General features: G+C 39.5%; 1 protein-coding gene across 1 annotated transcript in view; it reads right to left on the bottom strand.

Moving 5' to 3' along the window:
- adgrb3 (adhesion G protein-coupled receptor B3) overlaps nucleotides 1-17932 on the bottom strand; it is a 181156-nt gene extending 163224 nt beyond the window's left edge. The window contains exons 1-2 of the mRNA XM_060864427.1: nucleotides 17611-17932; nucleotides 14968-15736 (exon numbers count right to left, since the gene is read on the bottom strand). Of these exons, the coding sequence (XP_060720410.1) occupies nucleotides 14968-15721 (754 nt within the window). The 5' untranslated portion in view covers nucleotides 15722-15736; nucleotides 17611-17932. The remainder of the gene's footprint in view (nucleotides 1-14967; nucleotides 15737-17610) is intronic.
- Nucleotides 17933-19717: the final 1785 nt, after the last annotated feature.

Genomic DNA, 19717 nt, shown 5'->3' with positions numbered 1-19717 from the left:
GGACCGGGGAGGAAACCGGAGTACCCGGAGGAAACCCCCAAGGCACAGGGAGAACATGCAAACTCCACACACACAAGGTGGAGGCGGGAATCAAACCCCCAACCCTGGAGGTGTGAGGCGAACGTGCTAACCACGTGCCCCCCGGGCTAGTATCAAGTGTCTTTTAAAATATTAGAAATCTTTCTAGGCTGGTGCACAGTGCATGGTGCAGCATCATTCGTGCCCCAACGGGCCTCTAATTGCACTTTTTACAGTTCCAATATTTGACCACTAGGTACAATAAGACATCAGCGGAGCAAAATGGTTCAGTGAAATAAGAGAAAATCAATAAAACACTGACATGAAATCTATAACATACCAAACTTAAAAATATATAGAAGAGGTAATAAATATTTCAATCAAAATTTAAAAGCACAGACTGAATGAGGATTTGGAAATTATGGTTAGGCTGCCAGAGTTTCTGTCTAGTAACAAGTAGATCTGAAATGCTGGTTTGTAACCAGAAGCACAAACTCATAGCTAGCTTAATAATTCTGACTTAACAAGCCAAATTTTTCATTTAATAAACAGACCCGAAAAGTTAAATAACATGGAAAAAATACAAGCACGTCTGTTAATATACAGTATCTACTTTCAACGAGAAAAATGACTTAATTTGCATTGCCAGAAGGCTCACTTTACATCATCTGAAGTTGTCTGCAGTAAATATGCAACTGTTTATGGTTTGTCAGAACTGTTTCAAGAAGCATCCGAAAGAATTTAGAACAGATGGAAGCATTTGTTTTTTAGTAAGTTACGTGTAATTATTGTCGTCTTTTCAAATACAGTAGCGCAGTGCTTCGACTAGAATAAAGGCGATTTTATGTTAAGTTTTGCAGTAGCATCATCTGTGCAAAATGACACAGAATCCCAATTGTCTCCAAAGGGAAACACTGATTTGATAGCATGATTTTTCAGCAGGGCGCTTGTCTGCCTCTTCATTTGCACCAAATTACAATTTACCCTTGAAACAGGCAATCTAATTGAAAGAACAACTTAAGCTGTTTTATCTCCTCTCTATTAAACTGAAAGGTTTACTTTAACCAGGGAAGTCTGTGATAAACAAGCTTGAGGAGGATCACATGCAGGCTAATTTATTTATTGCATAGTGGTACCCAGAGTCCACCACAGTCCTGATATTAAAGATACTGACAGCATAATATTTAAGCTGTTTACTGTTTTCTCCTTTCAAGGTTGTATTGAAAATAACACACGGGATGGAGTGTTTTTGTATTTCCAATCTAAAATGTTGTGTTCTTTTATGCTTAGTGTATTTGACTGCAATTTTTTTTTTTTAAGTCTGGCCAAAAAATACAACTAACCTGTCCAATGCAGTCGGTTCTTGCATCCTTTAATATACATTTTGGCTGGATGTTTATGTAAATAGCCCCATTCTGTGCTGTGTAATTGCCACCCAATATCATGCAATACTGATGCAGGCAGACGCTGCAGCTGAGGCCCAGATCCAGCGGGAATAGTTATTGAGAATATGATATCTCAGATGTGGAAGTTTACCAGTGCAAACTAACACAATGTTGACAACATTCAGAGACCATTTAGTTGTTTTAAAATGACAAAAAACCTCTGGGAGGAATTGTAAGAGTGTTGGTTTCAACTTAATTGCATTGATAAATGTCAAACATAAGAACATCAAACATCAGCATGGGGGGAAAAATACGATCGCAGGCTGAATCGAGCGTTTCCGAAAATGCTGATCTCCTGGGGTTTTAATATAGAGTGTAAATTTCTGAAAAAACAAAAACAAATCCTTTAGTATAAAACCAGCCTCATAAATATATGGACAAAGTTGTTAATTTAGGTGTCTAACACAGAAGTTTAAATTATTCATTCATTCATTCATTCATTTTCTACCGCTTATCCGAACTACCTCGGGTCACGGGGAGCCTGTGCCTATCTCAGGCGTCATCGGGCAGCAAGGCAGGATACACCCTGGACGGAGTGGCAACCCATCGCAGGGCGCACACACACAGGGCATGGTGGCTTAGTGGTTAGCACGTTCGCCTCACACCTCCAGGGTTGGGCGTTCGATTCCCACCTCCGCCTTGTGTGTGTGGAGTTTGCATGTTCTCACCGTGCCTCGGGGGTTTCCTCCGGGTACTCCGGTTTCCTCCCCCGGTCCAAAGACCTGCATGGTAGGTTGATTGGCATCTCTGGAAAACTGTCCGTAGTGTGTGAGTCCGTGAGTGAAAGTTTAAATTAATGAATATAAAAATGTACACACCCTATTTGAGGGAACCTGAAAAACAATTGGCTGCTCAGGTGTTCCAGTGTTATTTCCTCATTATGTCACTTACAAATATGCAAATTAAAAGTTTAGTTTTAATTTCAAGTGTGGCATTTGCATTTGGAATCTGTTGCTGTTTAATTTTCAATATAAAGACCAAAGAATTGTGCTGACAGTGAAGCAAGACATCATTTGGCTGAAAATCCAATGGCCAGAATAAGAACAGCCTAGGCATAACAAGTGAAGTTATAAAGCATATTACTGTATCTGTGCCAAAGTCAACAACCAAGATAAGGCTTAATCAGAATAAACATAGACGGTTTTCTACAAGAGGTAAACCATCGGTAATCCTCAGATTAGAGTTTGCCAAATCATCTAAAAAAGCCTGTACAGATTGGAAGCAACCTTCTTTAGACACATGAAACAAAGATACCAGTATGATGAGAAGACAAGCCAAGGAACTGCACGTGATCTGAAAGCATAACACCTTTTCTTCTGACTTTTTTTGAGGTAAAGTAATTTGGATTTGTATCCAACAGAGCAAGCATTTCACTTGCTGAAGGCAAAACTGAAGGCAAAATGGTCCAAGGACATGACAGCTATACTGTAGTAAAGGGCTGGCAGAACATCAGCAGGGATGAAACCCTGCATAAGTTCCAGACTTCAGGTAGTCACTGATTTGATTTTCAACGTACGCGAAGCAAAAATGTTAATGAATTATTGTCAGATAAAATTGAATTGATGTTGGGAAATATTTTCATGAAAAATAAAATAAACTTAAAAGAAAATTGGTTGGCACGGTGGCTTAGTGGTTAGCACGTTCGCCTCACACCTCCACGGTTGTGGGTTCGATTCCCGCCTCCGCCTTGTGTGTGTGGAGTTTGCATGTTCTCCCTGTGCCTCGGGGGTTTCCTCCGGGTACTTCGGTTTCCTCACCCGGTCCAAAGACATACATGGTAGGTTGATTGGCATCTCTGGAAAATTGTCCTTAGTGTGTGATTGCGTGAGTGAATGAGAGAGTGTGTGTGTGCCCTGCGATGGGTTGGCACTCCGGTGGGTTGATGCCCGATGACGCCTGAGATAGGCACAGGCTCCCCGTGACCCGAGGTAGTTCGGATAAGCGGTAGAAAATGAATGAATAAATGAAAATTAAAACATTCTTGGCAGACTTGCTCCAGGTTTTTCAGGTTGGTTATATGATGCCTTTGGATTGCAATTTTCAAATAGTCCCATAGATTATCAGTGGGATTGAAATCAGGACTTGACTGTGCCACTGTAGGACATTTTCAGGATCTTTTGGGATTGTGCTTCAGATAATTGTACTGCAGGTTGCAGTATTTCACTACATTTTCCATCCATTCTTCCTTTAATCCTAACAAGATGCCTGGTCACTGATAATGAAAAGCATCACCACAAAACGATGCTTCAACCACCACACTTCATGTATGAATCTTGAGGCATGGCAAATTATAGGATTTTACAACTATGAGTTTTGGGCCAAAAAATATCGATTACATCTGGGTCACTCTCATGCGTTCTGGCAAACACAAGGTGTGCTTTCATATGCTAATTTATGAGTAAGCCAGTGATTTACAGTGCCTCATAGTTTACTGATGCACCATTGAACTCTGTAATTCTTTCAAAGTGATTGTTGGCCTTTCTGTGGCTTCCCTCTCAAGTGTCCTTCCTGATTGACCACTGGGTTTGAGGGGTGGCCTTTTCTTGGCAGTGCTGGGGTGTGTGTGTGTGTGTGTGTGTGTGTGTGTGTGATGCAAATTTCACTTTGTGATTATTGATCCAGCTGTGCACTTGGATTTATTTTGTATTATTATTGGGTACCCTGTCTTTAATCAATAATTAGAACGACATTTGGATTTCGTTGTTTCATCGTTCATTTCAGGTTAAAATATTTATTTGTAAAATAAAACAAAACTCTAATCTAGCATTGTAATATACACATATAAAAACATTAAACAAGTATACAACACGGTAGGTTTGTGAAACTGTTAAACAGGGAAGGTAAAAACTAATGGTAGCAAATATGAAGAATATGTTCAGTGAATATTTTTTAATCAGCACAATATTGAATATTACACGAGACAACTATCGAGACTTTTCTAAAACAAATGGCTAAAAAAAAAAAATCTCAAAATGTCCTGTTAAAATTGTGAAGGCAACTGGGAAATGTGTGACTCTTTTTATTTCGTTTTCCTTGCAATGGGATCTCACTTTAAAAAATGGTTATAAATATGTAGACATATACTGTACATACACACTGTACTGTATATTGTTAGTAGTTATATGTACAGTATCGTTCATAGCTCTGTGGGGACCAAACCATGACTTTTAAGACTCCTTGTTCATCTCTACGCTGAAGATAGTTTCTTAATATCATTAGCTGTATGTTTGGGATTGTTGTCTTGCTGCATAATAAATTTAATGCCTCCCTGATGGTATTGCACGATGGTATTTGCCTGAATTTCTCATTATTGAGGATGTTAATCCTGACCAAATCTCCAATGCCAGTTGCAGAAATGCAGACAAAAACTTGCAAGGAACCTCCACCATGCTTCACTGTTGCCTGTAGACACTTATTATTGTAACACTCTCGGCTCTTTTGACTCATCAGTCCAGAGCACCTGCTGCCATTTTTCGGCACCTCGATTCCAATGTTTTCCTGCATAGTAAGTTGCCTTGTTTCCATGTCAGAGGTATGGATTATTCCCCCCTCTTTGAATTGGTAGTCCACAATTCTTCTACGAAGGACGCTTCTAGCCAGACATCTCCAGACAGTAGATGTACCTGGGTCCTCCTGGTTTCTGCAAGTTCTTCGCTTATGCCACTGCTGGACGTCTTCCGATGTTGTAGGGAAGTAAGCATAACGTTTTTCAAGTTTCCTTGGCCAACTACTGTGTTCCTTACAAAAAGGTTGAACAGCACATATTGAAACCCCAATATACTTTGAAATTTTTGCCTAGGAGACCTTGCTGATGCAGTATAACTACATTATCTTGTTGCTTTGCTCAGTCTTCCCAAGGTGTACGACCTGTTAAATGAAACTGTCTTCCACAACCTCACCTAAGGCCACGTTCACGCTGCAGGTAAAAGTGGCCCAAATCTGATTTTTTTGGGGTCAAGTGACCAGGTCAGACTTCTTCAGGAGTAGTGTGAACACTCAAATCTAGCCCAGATCTGATTTTTTTTTCAAATCAGACTCAGACCACTTCCATATGTGGTCCTGAATCAGACCCAAATCTGATTTTTTCCAATGTGGCCGCAGTGTGAACAACCAAGGCGGATTTGATGCAACTTTTACGTCAATCTACATCGACATTCGTCACAATTATGTGCCGTCGAGTACGCACACAAACGTGACTACGCCTACAAAATGGACCAAATAATCAAAAGTTGCCCTCGACATCCGAAAATTTTCAAAACACTGCGTCTCTGTGCTGCCGTTACACAAACATTTAGAAAGAAAAGTGAAAATGTTTACTTCCTCCATAACCTCGCCAACTTTAGCGCAACGGCGTGCTGCGTGTGACGTCATTGTTATTGTTCGTTTGCGCATGCGGGTCAGTTCGAAACAGCAAACAGTTCACACTGGTATCTGATATAGGCCACATTTTAAAAGGTAATGTGAACAGCCAAACAAAAAAATCAGATCTGAGCAAAATATCCGAATTGTGTATTAAGACTTGCAGTGTGAACGCGGCTTTAGTAACAGAGTTTGCTTGTTCTTCACCCAGGTTAAGCCTCTTATACAGCTGTTTCTGTTTTATTTAAAGATGGCTTCAACCTACATATGAAATTGATGATCATTAGCACCTGCTTGGTATAATTGCTTAATCACCTGACTACAAAATCCCTGTGTGTAAAACAGAGGTGGGAGTAAGTCACACATGTGCAAGTCACAAGCAAGTCTCAAGTCTTAACCTTCAAGTCTCAAGCAAGTCCGAGTCATTTTTTGTGAGAGTCAAGTCAAGTCAATGATAGCGTTAGATTACGCTCTTGCGTGCGTTTAAAAACAGATTTAAAAACAAAATAGACAAAAAAAGATAAAACAAAAACGAAAAACAAGTTATTTCGAGTCATTTAACTCAAGTCCGAGTCAAGTCTCAAGTCATGAATGTCAAGTCAAAGTCAAGTCGAGTCTTTTTTTAATATTTGTCAAGCAAGTCTCAAGTCTCAAATGTGCGACTTAAGTCCGACTCGAGTTAAGTCATATGACTCGAGTCCCCCATCTCTGGTGTAAAAAGCCAAAGGATGGTGACACAGAATATATATCTATATTTAAAGAGAGAGAGAGAGAGAGAGAGAGGATAGTTGCATATACATAATATTTGCGTATATATAAACACAAAACTATTTTTCCTATTTTATTTATTACAGATTTTTCATAATAAATTTTAAGATATAAAAATAGCCTACTGTAAAGGAAAAGAAAAGAAAAATAGATACAAAACGATCTTTTTGGGGATATGGCAGGAAGAAAGATATAAAACCAGAATATTATGTTTGTGAAAAGTGAGTGACATAGTCATTTTGAGACCAGCACAAATAATTTTGCCTCATATGTCACGCTTGTCAAGGGAGGCACCTGCTGTGACGAGCTAGAGATAAAGCTGTGGGTGATGATTATGCCTCGTATCACAAAACTGTATTCGTAACCGTTTGACTTTTCAAACCAAACCTATTGATTTCATTCTAATATAGCAGCAAAGAATATGAATAAAAAAAACAAATGAAAAGATATGAATGTTAGAATTAAGGGTGTGGTCAGTGTTTAAACATGTCGCACAACTTTACTGATGAAATCTGATTATGTTTAATCCTCATTTATTCAGATGCATACAGTTCCATGAGATCAGGCTGTATTTAATTGACAGTTCAAAATCTTCAGCACATAAAGCCTGTAACTGAAAGGCACATTTGTGTAACTCATTAGTGAACGTGAAAACCTCCTTGTTAATGTGTTCAGTGAAACGTACGGCGCTCTGTGGTTGTACTATTCAATACATGACATCCTGAATGAAGAATACACACTAAAATACTGGCGTAGATTATTTGTGTCATTTTATTTAAGCACACGGTAACCTGCTGTAAGGGGGGGCACGGTGGCTTAGTGGTTAGCACGTTCGCCTCACACCTCCAGGGTTGGGGGTTCGATTCCCGCCTCCGCCTTGTGTGTGTGTGTGGAGTTTGCATGTTCTCCCCGTGCCTCGGGGGTTTCCTCCGGGTACTCCGGTTTCCTCCCCCGGTCCAAAGACATGCATGGTAGGTTGATTGGCATCTCTAGAAAATTGTCCGTAGTGTGTGATTGCGTGAGTGAGTGAATGAGAGTGTGTGTGTGTGTGTGTGCCCTGCGATGGGTTGGCACGCCGTCCAGGGTGTATCCTGCCTTGATGCCCGATGACGCCTGAGATAGGCACAGGCTCCCCGTGACCCGAGGTAGTTCGGATAAGCGGTAGAAGATGAGTGAGTGAGTGAGTGAGTGAGTGAGTAACCTGCTGTAATGCGTACAACCAGAACACCAGTAAAAGGCAGGTCAAAATGACCTTAATATAATGATTTTGACTCATGGGGAAAAAAATCCACCAAGGCAGCAAAGCACTACACAGACTGACACTTCTGTTTAGGAATATGGAAAGCATTCTGAGAAATCCAGTCTGAGTAATTCAATCTACTGTCAAGATCTATAAAGATTTGGGCAATTCTGTATAATTGTAAAAGACATTAAAATATCACTATTTAATTTAAATGAAATAACATGCAATCTAGTCGGATCTTACCTCCTTAGGTAGGGTTCAAATACGGCAAGAAATAACGTTTCATTCTGCAAAAAGCTATGTAGTACAATATGGAGCAGCAGATGATGTTGAATTATTTAGGGCCCAGCAAGTTGACTTAAGGGCTTAACGCCACAGAGTTAAGGGAAAGAGTTTCATGGACTCGTAGTGAGACTGCGGTTCCAGTGCCAATAACAACAGATCAGCTCAAGCACCCACTCGATTAGCTATGGCTCCTGATTGGCCTCCCATCACTTCCCAATTCCAGTTCTTCTGTTTATTCTACATGTGTGATTAGCCTTCTTTCTGAAATGAGGTCAAGCAGCCATTTATAGGCATAGTCCAGACAAGAACAACCAATTTCGCTGCGATTAATAGCAGTGTCATTTTTTACAAAGAGTGAAAATTAACCATTTAGGAGACAAATCTAGCTCTGGATCGACAAATATATCTTTAGAAGATTTGAGAAAAGGGCTACTGAATTTAAGAAAATCAAAAAGAATTTCATACCTTAAAAAAGGATAACATTCATTCATCTTCTATCTCAGGCGTCATCGGGCATCGAGGCAGGATACACCCTGGATGGAGTGCCAACCCATCACAGGGCACACACACACTCTCATTCACTCACGCAATCACACACTACGGACAATTTTCCAGAGATGCCAATCAACCTACCATGCATGTCTTTGGACCGGGGGAGGAAACCGGAGTACCCGGAGGAAACCCCCGAGGCACGGGGAGAACATGCAAACTCCACACACACAAGGTGGAGGCGGGAATCGAACCCCCAACCCTGGAGGTGTGAGGCGAGTTTGCTAACCACTAAGCCACCGTGCCCCCCAAAAAAAATATATCAATTTTTCATCATTTTATCTGTTGTATATTACATTCAAAAGAAGTTTAGGCAAACCCATTAAATTTGTCAATCTTAATGCTTTAAGGCTTTAAGTAAAATAAATTAAAAAATGAATAATAAAAGTAAAATAAAAGTGCTCTCCTCTTCTCAGCTTCAAAAAGTTATTCAAGAAGGTTATTCCAATCTTGATTCTGATCTGTTTGGTGCATCATTTGTATGTGGGTGAGTTTTAGAAGTTAGGAGGTGATCATAAGGTCATCCTTAAAAATATTCTTGTTTGCCGTAACACGACCGACCCTGTCAATTTAGGACCGACTCAAATTTTTATTTTTTTTTGCTTTAAGTCCGACCGACTTGCCGGTTGTAAATTTGCGTAAATTTTTTTTTTACTCTTCAAACAACTAACACAAAAGCAATAAAATAATATTAATTATATTTTAGTAAGAATTGTAAATATATAAATTGCCTAGGCCTACATACTAACGAAGGCTACGTTCTTTCTTTTAAATAAAAACCTGTGAAGTCATCTATGTTTACATTATTGGTTAACGGATGTCAATATATAGCCTGTGCGTTCGCTTCGTCTAAAAAATTCATTAAAACAGCTCGACACCGCTTTAACTTGGCACGAAGTTCTGGAAGAACTGTGCCCAGATCTTTTCCCATCCCTTTTCCTGTCTAGTCTAACCGTGACCGTGTCGACTGAATTGAAGGAAATCTAGTGGCTTCTGTATTTCTTGATTCTACCCCATTTTTTTCTTCAAATGAATGCACCTGAAATTCATGCAATAAACACGTTTTTGACGAAGATTTCAATTTGTTTGTGGTCTATATACTGTAGCCTGCATCAAAATGAGTTTTGCTCAAAGGCACGGGTTAAAGACCCAGTCAGTGACGTCATGACATGCTAATTTGTGTCATACCTACATAATCACCATCACCAAAATTGTACTTTTTTTTTTTTACATTGAAACTTGAAAAAAAATATAGACCTACCTGCCGACGCTTTTTTTTTTTTTTTTACAAAATATTTTTAAGGATGGCCTAATGTGCTATGACTACTTGACATTTATGACCAAAGATCTCCAGGGGAAATTGTCAACCTGTGGTTGTGGTCCAGACGCAGAACCAGCAAAGATTTACATAGGACTGGAAATGAGTACTTAAAAAAGATAACTACTTTGATTTTTTTATTATATAGTCATAAATTAAATTAATGCTTAACATGGCCCTTTTTTTTTTTAGCTAAATACATCTAACAAAGCAGAGATCGTGCCTTTAATAAAGCAAATAAATGTGCAGTCATCCAAATTTTGATGATATCTGTCATTCAAAATGCTTTTTCATATCAAAAGGCATCAGATTTACATACACCAGGCAAATGATTTACTTCTTCCATCTCATTGATGCAAGTAAAATAGTAAGGAATATGTGCCTTGTGCAGATCAGAAGGCAGCTGGCATTTTAAAATGCAGAGAGGAAGCAAAACCTTTAGAAAGAGGACTAAATGACTCAGCAGAAATGTTCTGACAGCGATAGCGCAGCATACTACATTAATATCAGCTATCATCCGGTTCTATGATGCTCTTAGAAGCCCAAAACATGACAAGGACCCTTCAGACTGACAAGCAAGCAAGGCAAAATTATTGTCTAGAATAAAAGAGAGAGAAATGGTGTGGGGGAGAGAACAGGGCAAATGGATAAAAGGAGACGACGGGTAATGATACAATTCTTCAAGATGTTGCTCATTTCCAGCTGGGGCTATGCAAGTGACTATTGTAATAGATATTATTTTGGGCAGGTGGCGTCTAACAGACGTCTGAAGAAGACATGCTAAAGAAAAGGAAGAACTGTCGAAGATAACTCAGGAGCTTGGCTAAATCATGTATACTGTATGTCCATAGCACTCATATGATCATGAAAAATATATGAAGATGCGAAGAAGGTGTTGCTGATGCTAAATATGCCTACTACAAGTGTACAGATCTCAACTGTGAAAAGGATGCATTTTTCTTTCCTATATTTCTAATGAGAGAATTGTGTAAACCAATAAATAACTTTTGTGCAGTTTCTAAGGCCACGTTCACAGTGCAGGTAAAAGTGGCCCAAATCTGATTTTTTTTGGGGTCAAGTGACCAGGTCAGACGTATTCAGGAGTAGTGTGAACACTCAAATCTAGCCCAGATCTGATTTTTTTCAAATCAGATTCAGACCACTTCCATATGTGGTCTTTTTTCCAATGTGGCCGCAGTGTGAACAACCAAGGCGGATTTGATGCGACTTTTACGTCAATCTACATCGACGTTCGTCACAATTATGCGCCGGCGAGTACGCACACAAACGTGACTACGCCTACAAAATGGATCAAATAATCAAAAGTTGCCCTCGACATCCGAAAATGTTCAAAACACTGCGTCTCTGTGCTGCCATTACACAAACATTTAGAAAGAAAAGCGAAAATGTTTACTTCCTCCATAACCTCGCCAACTTTAGCACAACGGCGTGCTGCGTGTGACGTCATTGTTATTGTTCGTTTGCGCATGTGGGTCAGTTCGAAATAGCAAACAGTTCACACTGGTATCTGATATAGGCCACATTTTAAAAGGTAATGTGAACAGCCAAACAAAAAAATCAGATCTGAGCAAAATATCCAAATTGAGCATTAAGACTTGCAGTGTGAACGTGGACTAAGGGTACTCATTTTCCAACAACCTGTAAATTTGGTGGTTTGGGACCACCTGTGACACCTGAAATGCATTACATATGCGTAAGTATAAGTTAAATTACACTTGTATCATAATTGGCTATAGCATGCCGAGTCATCACAATAATCTGAAGTAACCTCACATCAAAAAATGCATGCGCAAAAGATGCCTAGCCACTGCAGAGATTACTGGAATGGACTCATAAATGCGAACATCCACCAGCGTAATGATGCAGTCACCTAATGTATGTTAGGTTGGGTCTCAATGTAGAGACCTTCATAATTGCCCATTATGTAAATACAATGTGTTTTTTCTATTTCAAAACACTAGTGATGGTGCATTTCAAACACAGATCATATTATAAAGTCTAATCAACCTTTCTTGTTGGCAAGAAGGATATCCTTGAGAAAAGAGCACTGAGCCAGGAAAAATGCATTTCCAGGAGCTTTAGTGTCCAATTCATAGGCCACGCAATTCATTTGACACACAAAACCTGTATGCAGGTGGAAGATATCAAAGAATGCCACTTATTTTGGTCTTATCTTGGACTGTTTTCCATTAAAACATACGGCAGAGCGTCCGATGGAGAGGAATCTTTTGAACCTGCTATCTGAATAAAGAAAGATTCATTTTAAACATCACTCTGCACAACCCACTCCAGAATAATTAGCACCTAAAAACAAATATATAAACATATTTCATGGATGGGACTTTGAACACATTGGTGCTCCATGTATGACGTTAAGAACAAAATATTTATTTGATATTTTTTATGTAGTGTTAAGTAATATTTTTGTTTTAGAATTAATGTTTGTCACGCCTCACCTCATAAGAAAAATTGCGGTGATTCGTTTCCTCTCAAAAGGTTGTAGAACAACTCTTACAGTAGGTATATATGTGGACTCACTCACATTCAATAACTGATTTATGATGGTTAAGATGGCCGGCGTCTGGTGACTATCCCGGGAACGATGGGCATGGGGTGGGGATACTCACTGTATGGAAATTTATCAGTAACCTCAGCTCAGGATTCAACTGGCATAACATTTACTCACTGTTGCATACAGTATGTGGATTTCACCTTTTCTATTAAGACCGCATGTTTTCAATAGTTTAAATCTGTAGAGTGAAATAGTCACTGCAAAACATTGATTTTTGTGTCCCTGCAACCATTTCTGTGATGTAAGCATTTCTGCTTAAAGATCCATCTGCGGGTAAATCTTAACCTCCTGACAGAGGAAACCTGGTTTTATGCTACAACATCCTGGTACTTAACATTATTCATGATGTTATTAATCTTCACAGGAGCCCTGGACCCCTAAACATCAATGCAAAACATCAATGATGCACCGCTATATTTTACAGTGGGATATGAGGGCTATTATCTGTATGCCATCTGCCTTTTCTGCATAATATGTCCATGGCATGTGTAGTCAAAAGGTTAGACTAACCATAATCAATGATTTCTGTCAAGGAATCTTAGTTCAGACACTAGAATATGTGCTTTGTTGATTGGCTTCTGTCATGTTTTCAGTACAGGATATCAAAGAAATGTGTGCACCGTTATATTTTGGACTTTTGTTTATGTTTCCGTGAACAATTTACTATAAAATGTACTATAAACTAAAACGTATTATATACAATCATAGGAATTTTGTACAAACCAACTAATAGCATAATAGCAACTTGAGACTTGAACAGAAATAGGAATGTATTGTTGTATAGAATGGATAGAAACTATAAAAGGGAAGAAAATAATAAACACAATAATCTTATCTAATGATGCGTATTACTTAACATTGACCGTAGCTTTAAGGACCACACAAAAGAAATGTCTAGAAAGTCTTTATGTCTTTATGCGAATATCTTTTCTCCGAAATATTACTGATTATATTTAGTACATTAAAGCTCCAAGAACACAAATAAGAGATGAATGAAAAATGAGTGACGGCTCTGTGCTGCCTGTCATTTACTATTGATATTTGGCCTGCAAACCACCGCTGAATAACAATAATGAGCTCATTCAAAGATGCCTGCCAGAACGCCACCTTTATTTAACCTTGATGAGACTGTATCTTACACATCATGCTGCTCATATTGTATATTACATATCATATTTTAGCCTAGACTTGAAAGATGTACAATGTATTTTGCCTCAGATTCAAATTCAGCTTACAGTTGCGATACTTTTACCACACCGTACACATGCAATTGCAATAACTGATCTTGTCTTCCATATATCTTGTCAAATTAGGCGACAATCTGCTATTTGTAAAAGGCCGTCACACGAGTAAAGTTAGTGTGTACTAGGTAAGGCGCCAAAACTAAAATAGTCTGAAAAAAGAGCATACATGTTTAAATCCAGATATTTCTAAAGCACACAGTTACATTTGATCAGAAAGACGGGCACTTGATCCCTAAAGGGCTATTACTTTCGGCTTGTGGAAACAGAATGCCACAGGAGGGTTCTACCAACACGGAGGACTCTCTCTCTCTCTCTCTCTCTCTCTCTAACAAGTGATTTATTATTTCCGAATATCTGTCCTGGAATGAAACGTGTGGTAAAATTCATTCACATCTAGCTATCCCACCCATGGGCTTTCATATTTTGGTCACTGCTGAGCCATCACCAGTACAAACTGACATCCATTACAAAAAACATTTATATGTGAGAGTTCCTTCAAATGCAGACATTTGCAATTGTACAGATAGGTAGTGGGAGTGATTATATTTTCATACCACCCTCCTGACCGAAAGCAACAACACACATTATTATCATATTAGATGATCTACAGTATGCATTATCTGTTGCAGTGTACACAGATAGAAATGTGCTCGAATAAAGTGCATGACAATATCTATACAGCTGAAAATATTGCCTTAAAAGCTTAAACGTATATCATATGTGTGAAACTCCATCAAACCTAACCATGATTAGAATTTGTTTAAATACTGTACACTTCACTGTGTACTTCCCCATTAGTTTCCAAGTTAAGCAACTGTGTGATCTGCAGTCAAAATGGAGTCCATGCAGTGCTTGCCACATGGCCCATCATATCGCACAATAAAATCTGGTACTGCTGATACAGTATAACCTAAATGACATTTATTATATGACAAAAAAAAAAGTGTTTGAATTTATTTTATTTAAAGCAGTAAATAAAGCAATGTGCTGTGGTTTAAAGACGTTCGCTTTAATGGCTGCGTATTTTACTTTTGGGAAGGGCGACAGGTTAACAGGTGTACGACCAAACGTATAGATAATTATCGCAAACACCATTCCAAGCATGTGTAAAGTGCTACCCAAAGAGCGGGCATGTGCATACTCACCCTCCTTGGATGGCCGTTTGACCTCTGCACTCAGATTGCACGCATGTGATGTGCGCAGCTGCGCCGTTAGGCACCCTTCGGTTCGTGGATTTAAAGGCAGCACCACATTGCTGAGCATTAAAACACTCTCAGATTCCCCATCACCCAAATGCTGAGGGCAGGTGCATTTGGAGTACACTATTCCACAAGACTCCACCGACCCTTTCTCTCCCTTCAGACAATTTTCCAACCACATGCATAAGACCTGACATCCAAACTGGCTCGGACTCGCCTTGTTTAAAACCACAAACTCCACCATCGACTTCTCATCTTCATCCTTTTTCTTTGCAACCAATCCATTGTAGTCGTAGGGGAACACCCGCCGTATCTGAACAAAATTTTTGTCATAATGCAAAAACACGTAAATATTCTTTGCATCACACAGGTACACAATGGATTCGTTGATCTTTAAGAGTTCGTTGATCTTCTCGTGAGAGAAGTGGTCGAACTGGTAAACCAAAAGGGAGAACTCGGAGCAACTAATCTCACGTGTGTAGAGTTTCAGGTAGATGCTGTATTTGGTAGGATCAGGGTTTTCCAATGTCCAGGTGCAGTTTGTGAAGTTCTTCGGGAACATCTCATTGACAGAGTAAGATCCATAAATAACTCCCTTAACCAGTGTGGAACACCAGAAATCTTGGGCACTGGTATATCCAAACATAACCAATAGATAGGTGGAAAATATATAAATCAACAAATTACGAACAGCCTTCATCCTATGTCATTTGGCCTGAAAATAGAAAGAGAAAATTAAATAATGGTACATCGTATACTTATTAACACTGCAGGAAAGAGAGAGCGACAGATGAAAACTTAAGTGACTTAGTGTGATCTTTGGTGAGAATCTAATGTACAAATACTATAATGGACGGATGAACAACCATTATACAAAAAGATATTTCCTCAACTGATGTTTTGGTGGTGGAGAGCGCTAACATGTCCGTCCAAACGCTGTGTTCAACTCGATTGAGACCAAGTGACTGCACGATCCACAGCCTATGAATTACTATTCAGGAGGCCTGAATGGGCTGAAAACGACCTCTCCCATCAGTGTCGAAACATTTCAATATTTTGCAGAATATAGGTGATCAGTCACAATATCTTTTATATTGATTTGAAATGACCACTGGTGCCTAACCGTGCCAAGAAAATGTCCTCCACAGCCATCTGAAGCTTACAATGACTTTTCACATATGAACTAGTGATCTAGGTTACTGGTTAGGATTTTGTGTTTAGCCATTTCCAATTTTTTTATTATATTACATCGCATAAAAAAAAATATTCTTTATTCTTTAGCTAAGAGGAAACACATTTGGATAAACATTGCCACCTTGTGGTTCCCAATAAATTCAGACTCACTTTTTGGCACCTGCACAGCCGTGAAGATAAAAATGATCATTAGATTAATATCCGATATTATTATTTATTATTTTTTTAGATTAGTGTTTTTTTTAAAATCTGTGTAAACTCTGTGTAAAATATCGCAATATCTATAGTGTCCTCGTATAAGGTCGAATCTTATACAAAACGCACACTAACTGATTATCTGCAATGTTTAAAGGCTTCGAATAGGTCTTTGGATGGATAAAAACACTGGTATATTTCGGGATGAAACTGGTGAGTAAATACTTATATACAGCCTTGCTTTACATGAAGAGAGAAGCCACATGATGTGGACTAGGTTTGGTACAATGCACATGTAAAATAGAAATGCATGGCAAGTCACTGCAGTGGTGCTGTAGGAAAATCCAAAAAGGCAACCGACGTCGGAAATATTGGCCAGTGATACAGTCTCGTCATGAATTACTGAACAGCGAGAAGATTAACATGCAGCACACTTTCACAAGCCAATTTGACGCGTTACTGTTGGACACGAAACTTTAATATGAACTGGCTGCATTGGATGCATTTTACGCATCAGAAATGCGCGTTAGTACAGATTAATATAGAAGTATCAGAGAGAGAGAGAGAGAGAGAGAGAGAGAGAGAGAGAGAGAGAGAGAGAGAGAGAGAGAGAGATAAGTGCTATACAATGTCCTGGTTGCATTAATCCTGCAGCCACTGCAGTTGTGTGCAGTGTACTGTGGTGCTGTTGTGCGTGTTGCCGTTCATACATTTCATGTGAACTCCACGAGATTCCCTAGAATGGAGCAGACGAATGCTTACGCACGACATATAAGCTGTCTCAGTGCTTCAGCCGACTTGAATGCGGCAGTTATCTTGTGATGGACCAAAGCAGCCCGTCTTTTTGCAGAGACAAACACAGCTGCTTCGACACTTTTCTATTAGAACATTTAACCATGCGCTCCTGTCCATATTCCCGTTAAACAGTCGATGCCAAAGCTCAATTTTCTCATTTTGTTCAGTCGTAAAAGCCGAATATTGCGCTTTTAACTTCCCGTCAAATCTCGTCCATCATGGGAGTCCTCGAAAAATTTGGCGTAGTTGGTCTGAATTAATCAAACCAGGAGACAATGACGTGCCAATGCAAGTCACTTTATCACTGACATACAATTATTACAACGAAATTAATAATAATAATAATAATAATAATAATAATAATAATAATAATAATAATAATAATAAATAATCATCATCATTTACCTTACACTCCAGAAGCTATGGCTATTTATCCCACATACTTGAAGACATTCTTCAGAAAAGACAAAATGCGATGCTGTTTTGGCAATCGAGATGTTCCATTGCCCGCGACACGAGTCCTGTGCAACAAGATGGATTAACGGGCAAAAACGCGTTCGGCTCGGACGTGGCTCATCTCCTGCCTTCCATTTTTTTCCACCTAAAAGGGAGCCAAAGCGAGACCCAGACCCAAGCGCGCGCGTGACGCAACACTAATACCGGATCTCTCCAAAAAATACAAGCTACAAACAAAGCGTAAAGGTATGTCGACTCTGGGTTGCCTCTTAAGATAGTGGCAGGGTAAAAGAGCGGAATCGTTTCCGGATGCTGCGGACGCTCGCTGGAGAGAGAGAGAGAGAGAGAGAGAGAGAGAGAGAGAGAGAGAGAGAGTGAGGTGAGAGAGAGAGCTGCAGTAGCGCGTCACTGCCGCTGAGATGATGCGCGCGCGAGCTTCTCTCGCTCTCCGTCTCTCACCACCTTCACCCCCTCATTTTTTTTTATATAAATCGTCTGGCTTCCACCACCAGCTCTCGTTACCGGTTGCAATCAAACCGTGGAAGCGTCCGTCAAATTGCACTTAGCGCTACGGGGCGCTTCTACTACAATGGACAACAAATTGTATCTGAATAGCAATGCAAAATAGAGGATGATATTTGGACCTAAGAAAAACGTGACGTTCAAGTGGAAAACATCCATTTTATTTTTCTTTAGGCTTTGCCACAAATCGTCTTATTTCGTGTTCTACTCCCTGGTCAAAGAACACGATGAGAAATTCTGCTCTCCTTAACTGTTAGAGTGATCTTTGGCTTGTTGCTTCCATTTCTTGCGCAAAATCAATGTGTTCTTGAAGCGTCACACACTGTACAGCGGCTGGTCACATTGCTGGCTGTTTCAAAGGTCAGCTGCAAAACAGGCTGAAAAAATAAGTTCAATAGATTTTAAAGTTTGAGTTTAACAACAGAGTGGAAACCGGGCAGCAGATCAGAGGCTGTACAGAATATTAAGAATATCAGGAACCAATCAGAGAAAAGTTATGTACACTATAATGTATTTTTTTTTTTTTGTCATATCACAACATACACAGATCAGCCATGACGTTAAAAACACTGACAGGTGAAGTAAATAACAGATCTTGTAATGTCAATAGTTGGGATATTTTAGGCAGCAAGGATCTGAGCAACTGTGCCAAATTGTGATGGCTAGACGTCTCCAAAGCTCATATATAAATATCAAAACACTGATGAATAATAGTTGTAGCTTGCTGCATATGGGGCTGCTTAGCTGCAGGAGTCTGAGGGCCTATTCTGACCCCTGTCCATCACCAAAAGGAGACCAGGGAATGGGAGGCCTGGTCTGATGAATTACATTTACATCAATTGCATGATCAAATGAATGTATGCTGTAACTGAGATTTACTACTGTTCCACAGGTGGGGAAATACCAGGAAAACATTATTTTGCAAGTGTATCATATATTGGCTCTTTTTTGTACTGTATATAGTTAAAAAAAAAGTGGAAACTAAGTAAAAAGGATGAAAGTATAGGGGTGAGGCTGCTTTAAGGCTGTTCATAGGGGATAGAGTTAGCATCGATTCCACTCAAGCTTTGTGTCACTTCAGTATGTTCAGATTCCCGGCAACAGAGTAATCTAAAATAGCACTGACCAAACTATCAATGGAAGTCAATGCGAACAGTTTTGTTGTTGTTGATATTAAAGGGACCAGCGATGCAAAATAGTCTGCTGAGCAGCACTTCTCTTCATCATCAAAGCTACCAATGCTCTCCCAGTCAAATGGCAGTGATCAAGCCGTGTGTTCTAAGGCAGTAGCTTGTGATAATGACTTGTGGGTAGGTGTGCATTTAGTATTTTCATATCATATCTAAAAAAGTTAAAAAGTAAAGTAAAAATGACGTGACATACGGCTAAGTACGGTGACCCATACTCAGAATTTGTTCTCTGCATTTAACCCATCCAAAGTACACACACACAGCAGTGAACACACACACACACAACGTGAGCACACACCCGGAGCAGTGGGCAGCCATTTATGCTGCAGCACCCGGGGAGCAGT

The sequence above is a fragment of the Tachysurus vachellii genome, chromosome 2 (assembly GCF_030014155.1).
Source record: "Tachysurus vachellii isolate PV-2020 chromosome 2, HZAU_Pvac_v1, whole genome shotgun sequence".
In the NCBI taxonomy this organism is placed as follows: domain Eukaryota; kingdom Metazoa; phylum Chordata; class Actinopteri; order Siluriformes; family Bagridae; genus Tachysurus; species Tachysurus vachellii.
The sequence above is the reverse complement of the archived record's forward strand: the minus strand, read 5'-3'. Positions and strand labels throughout refer to the sequence as shown.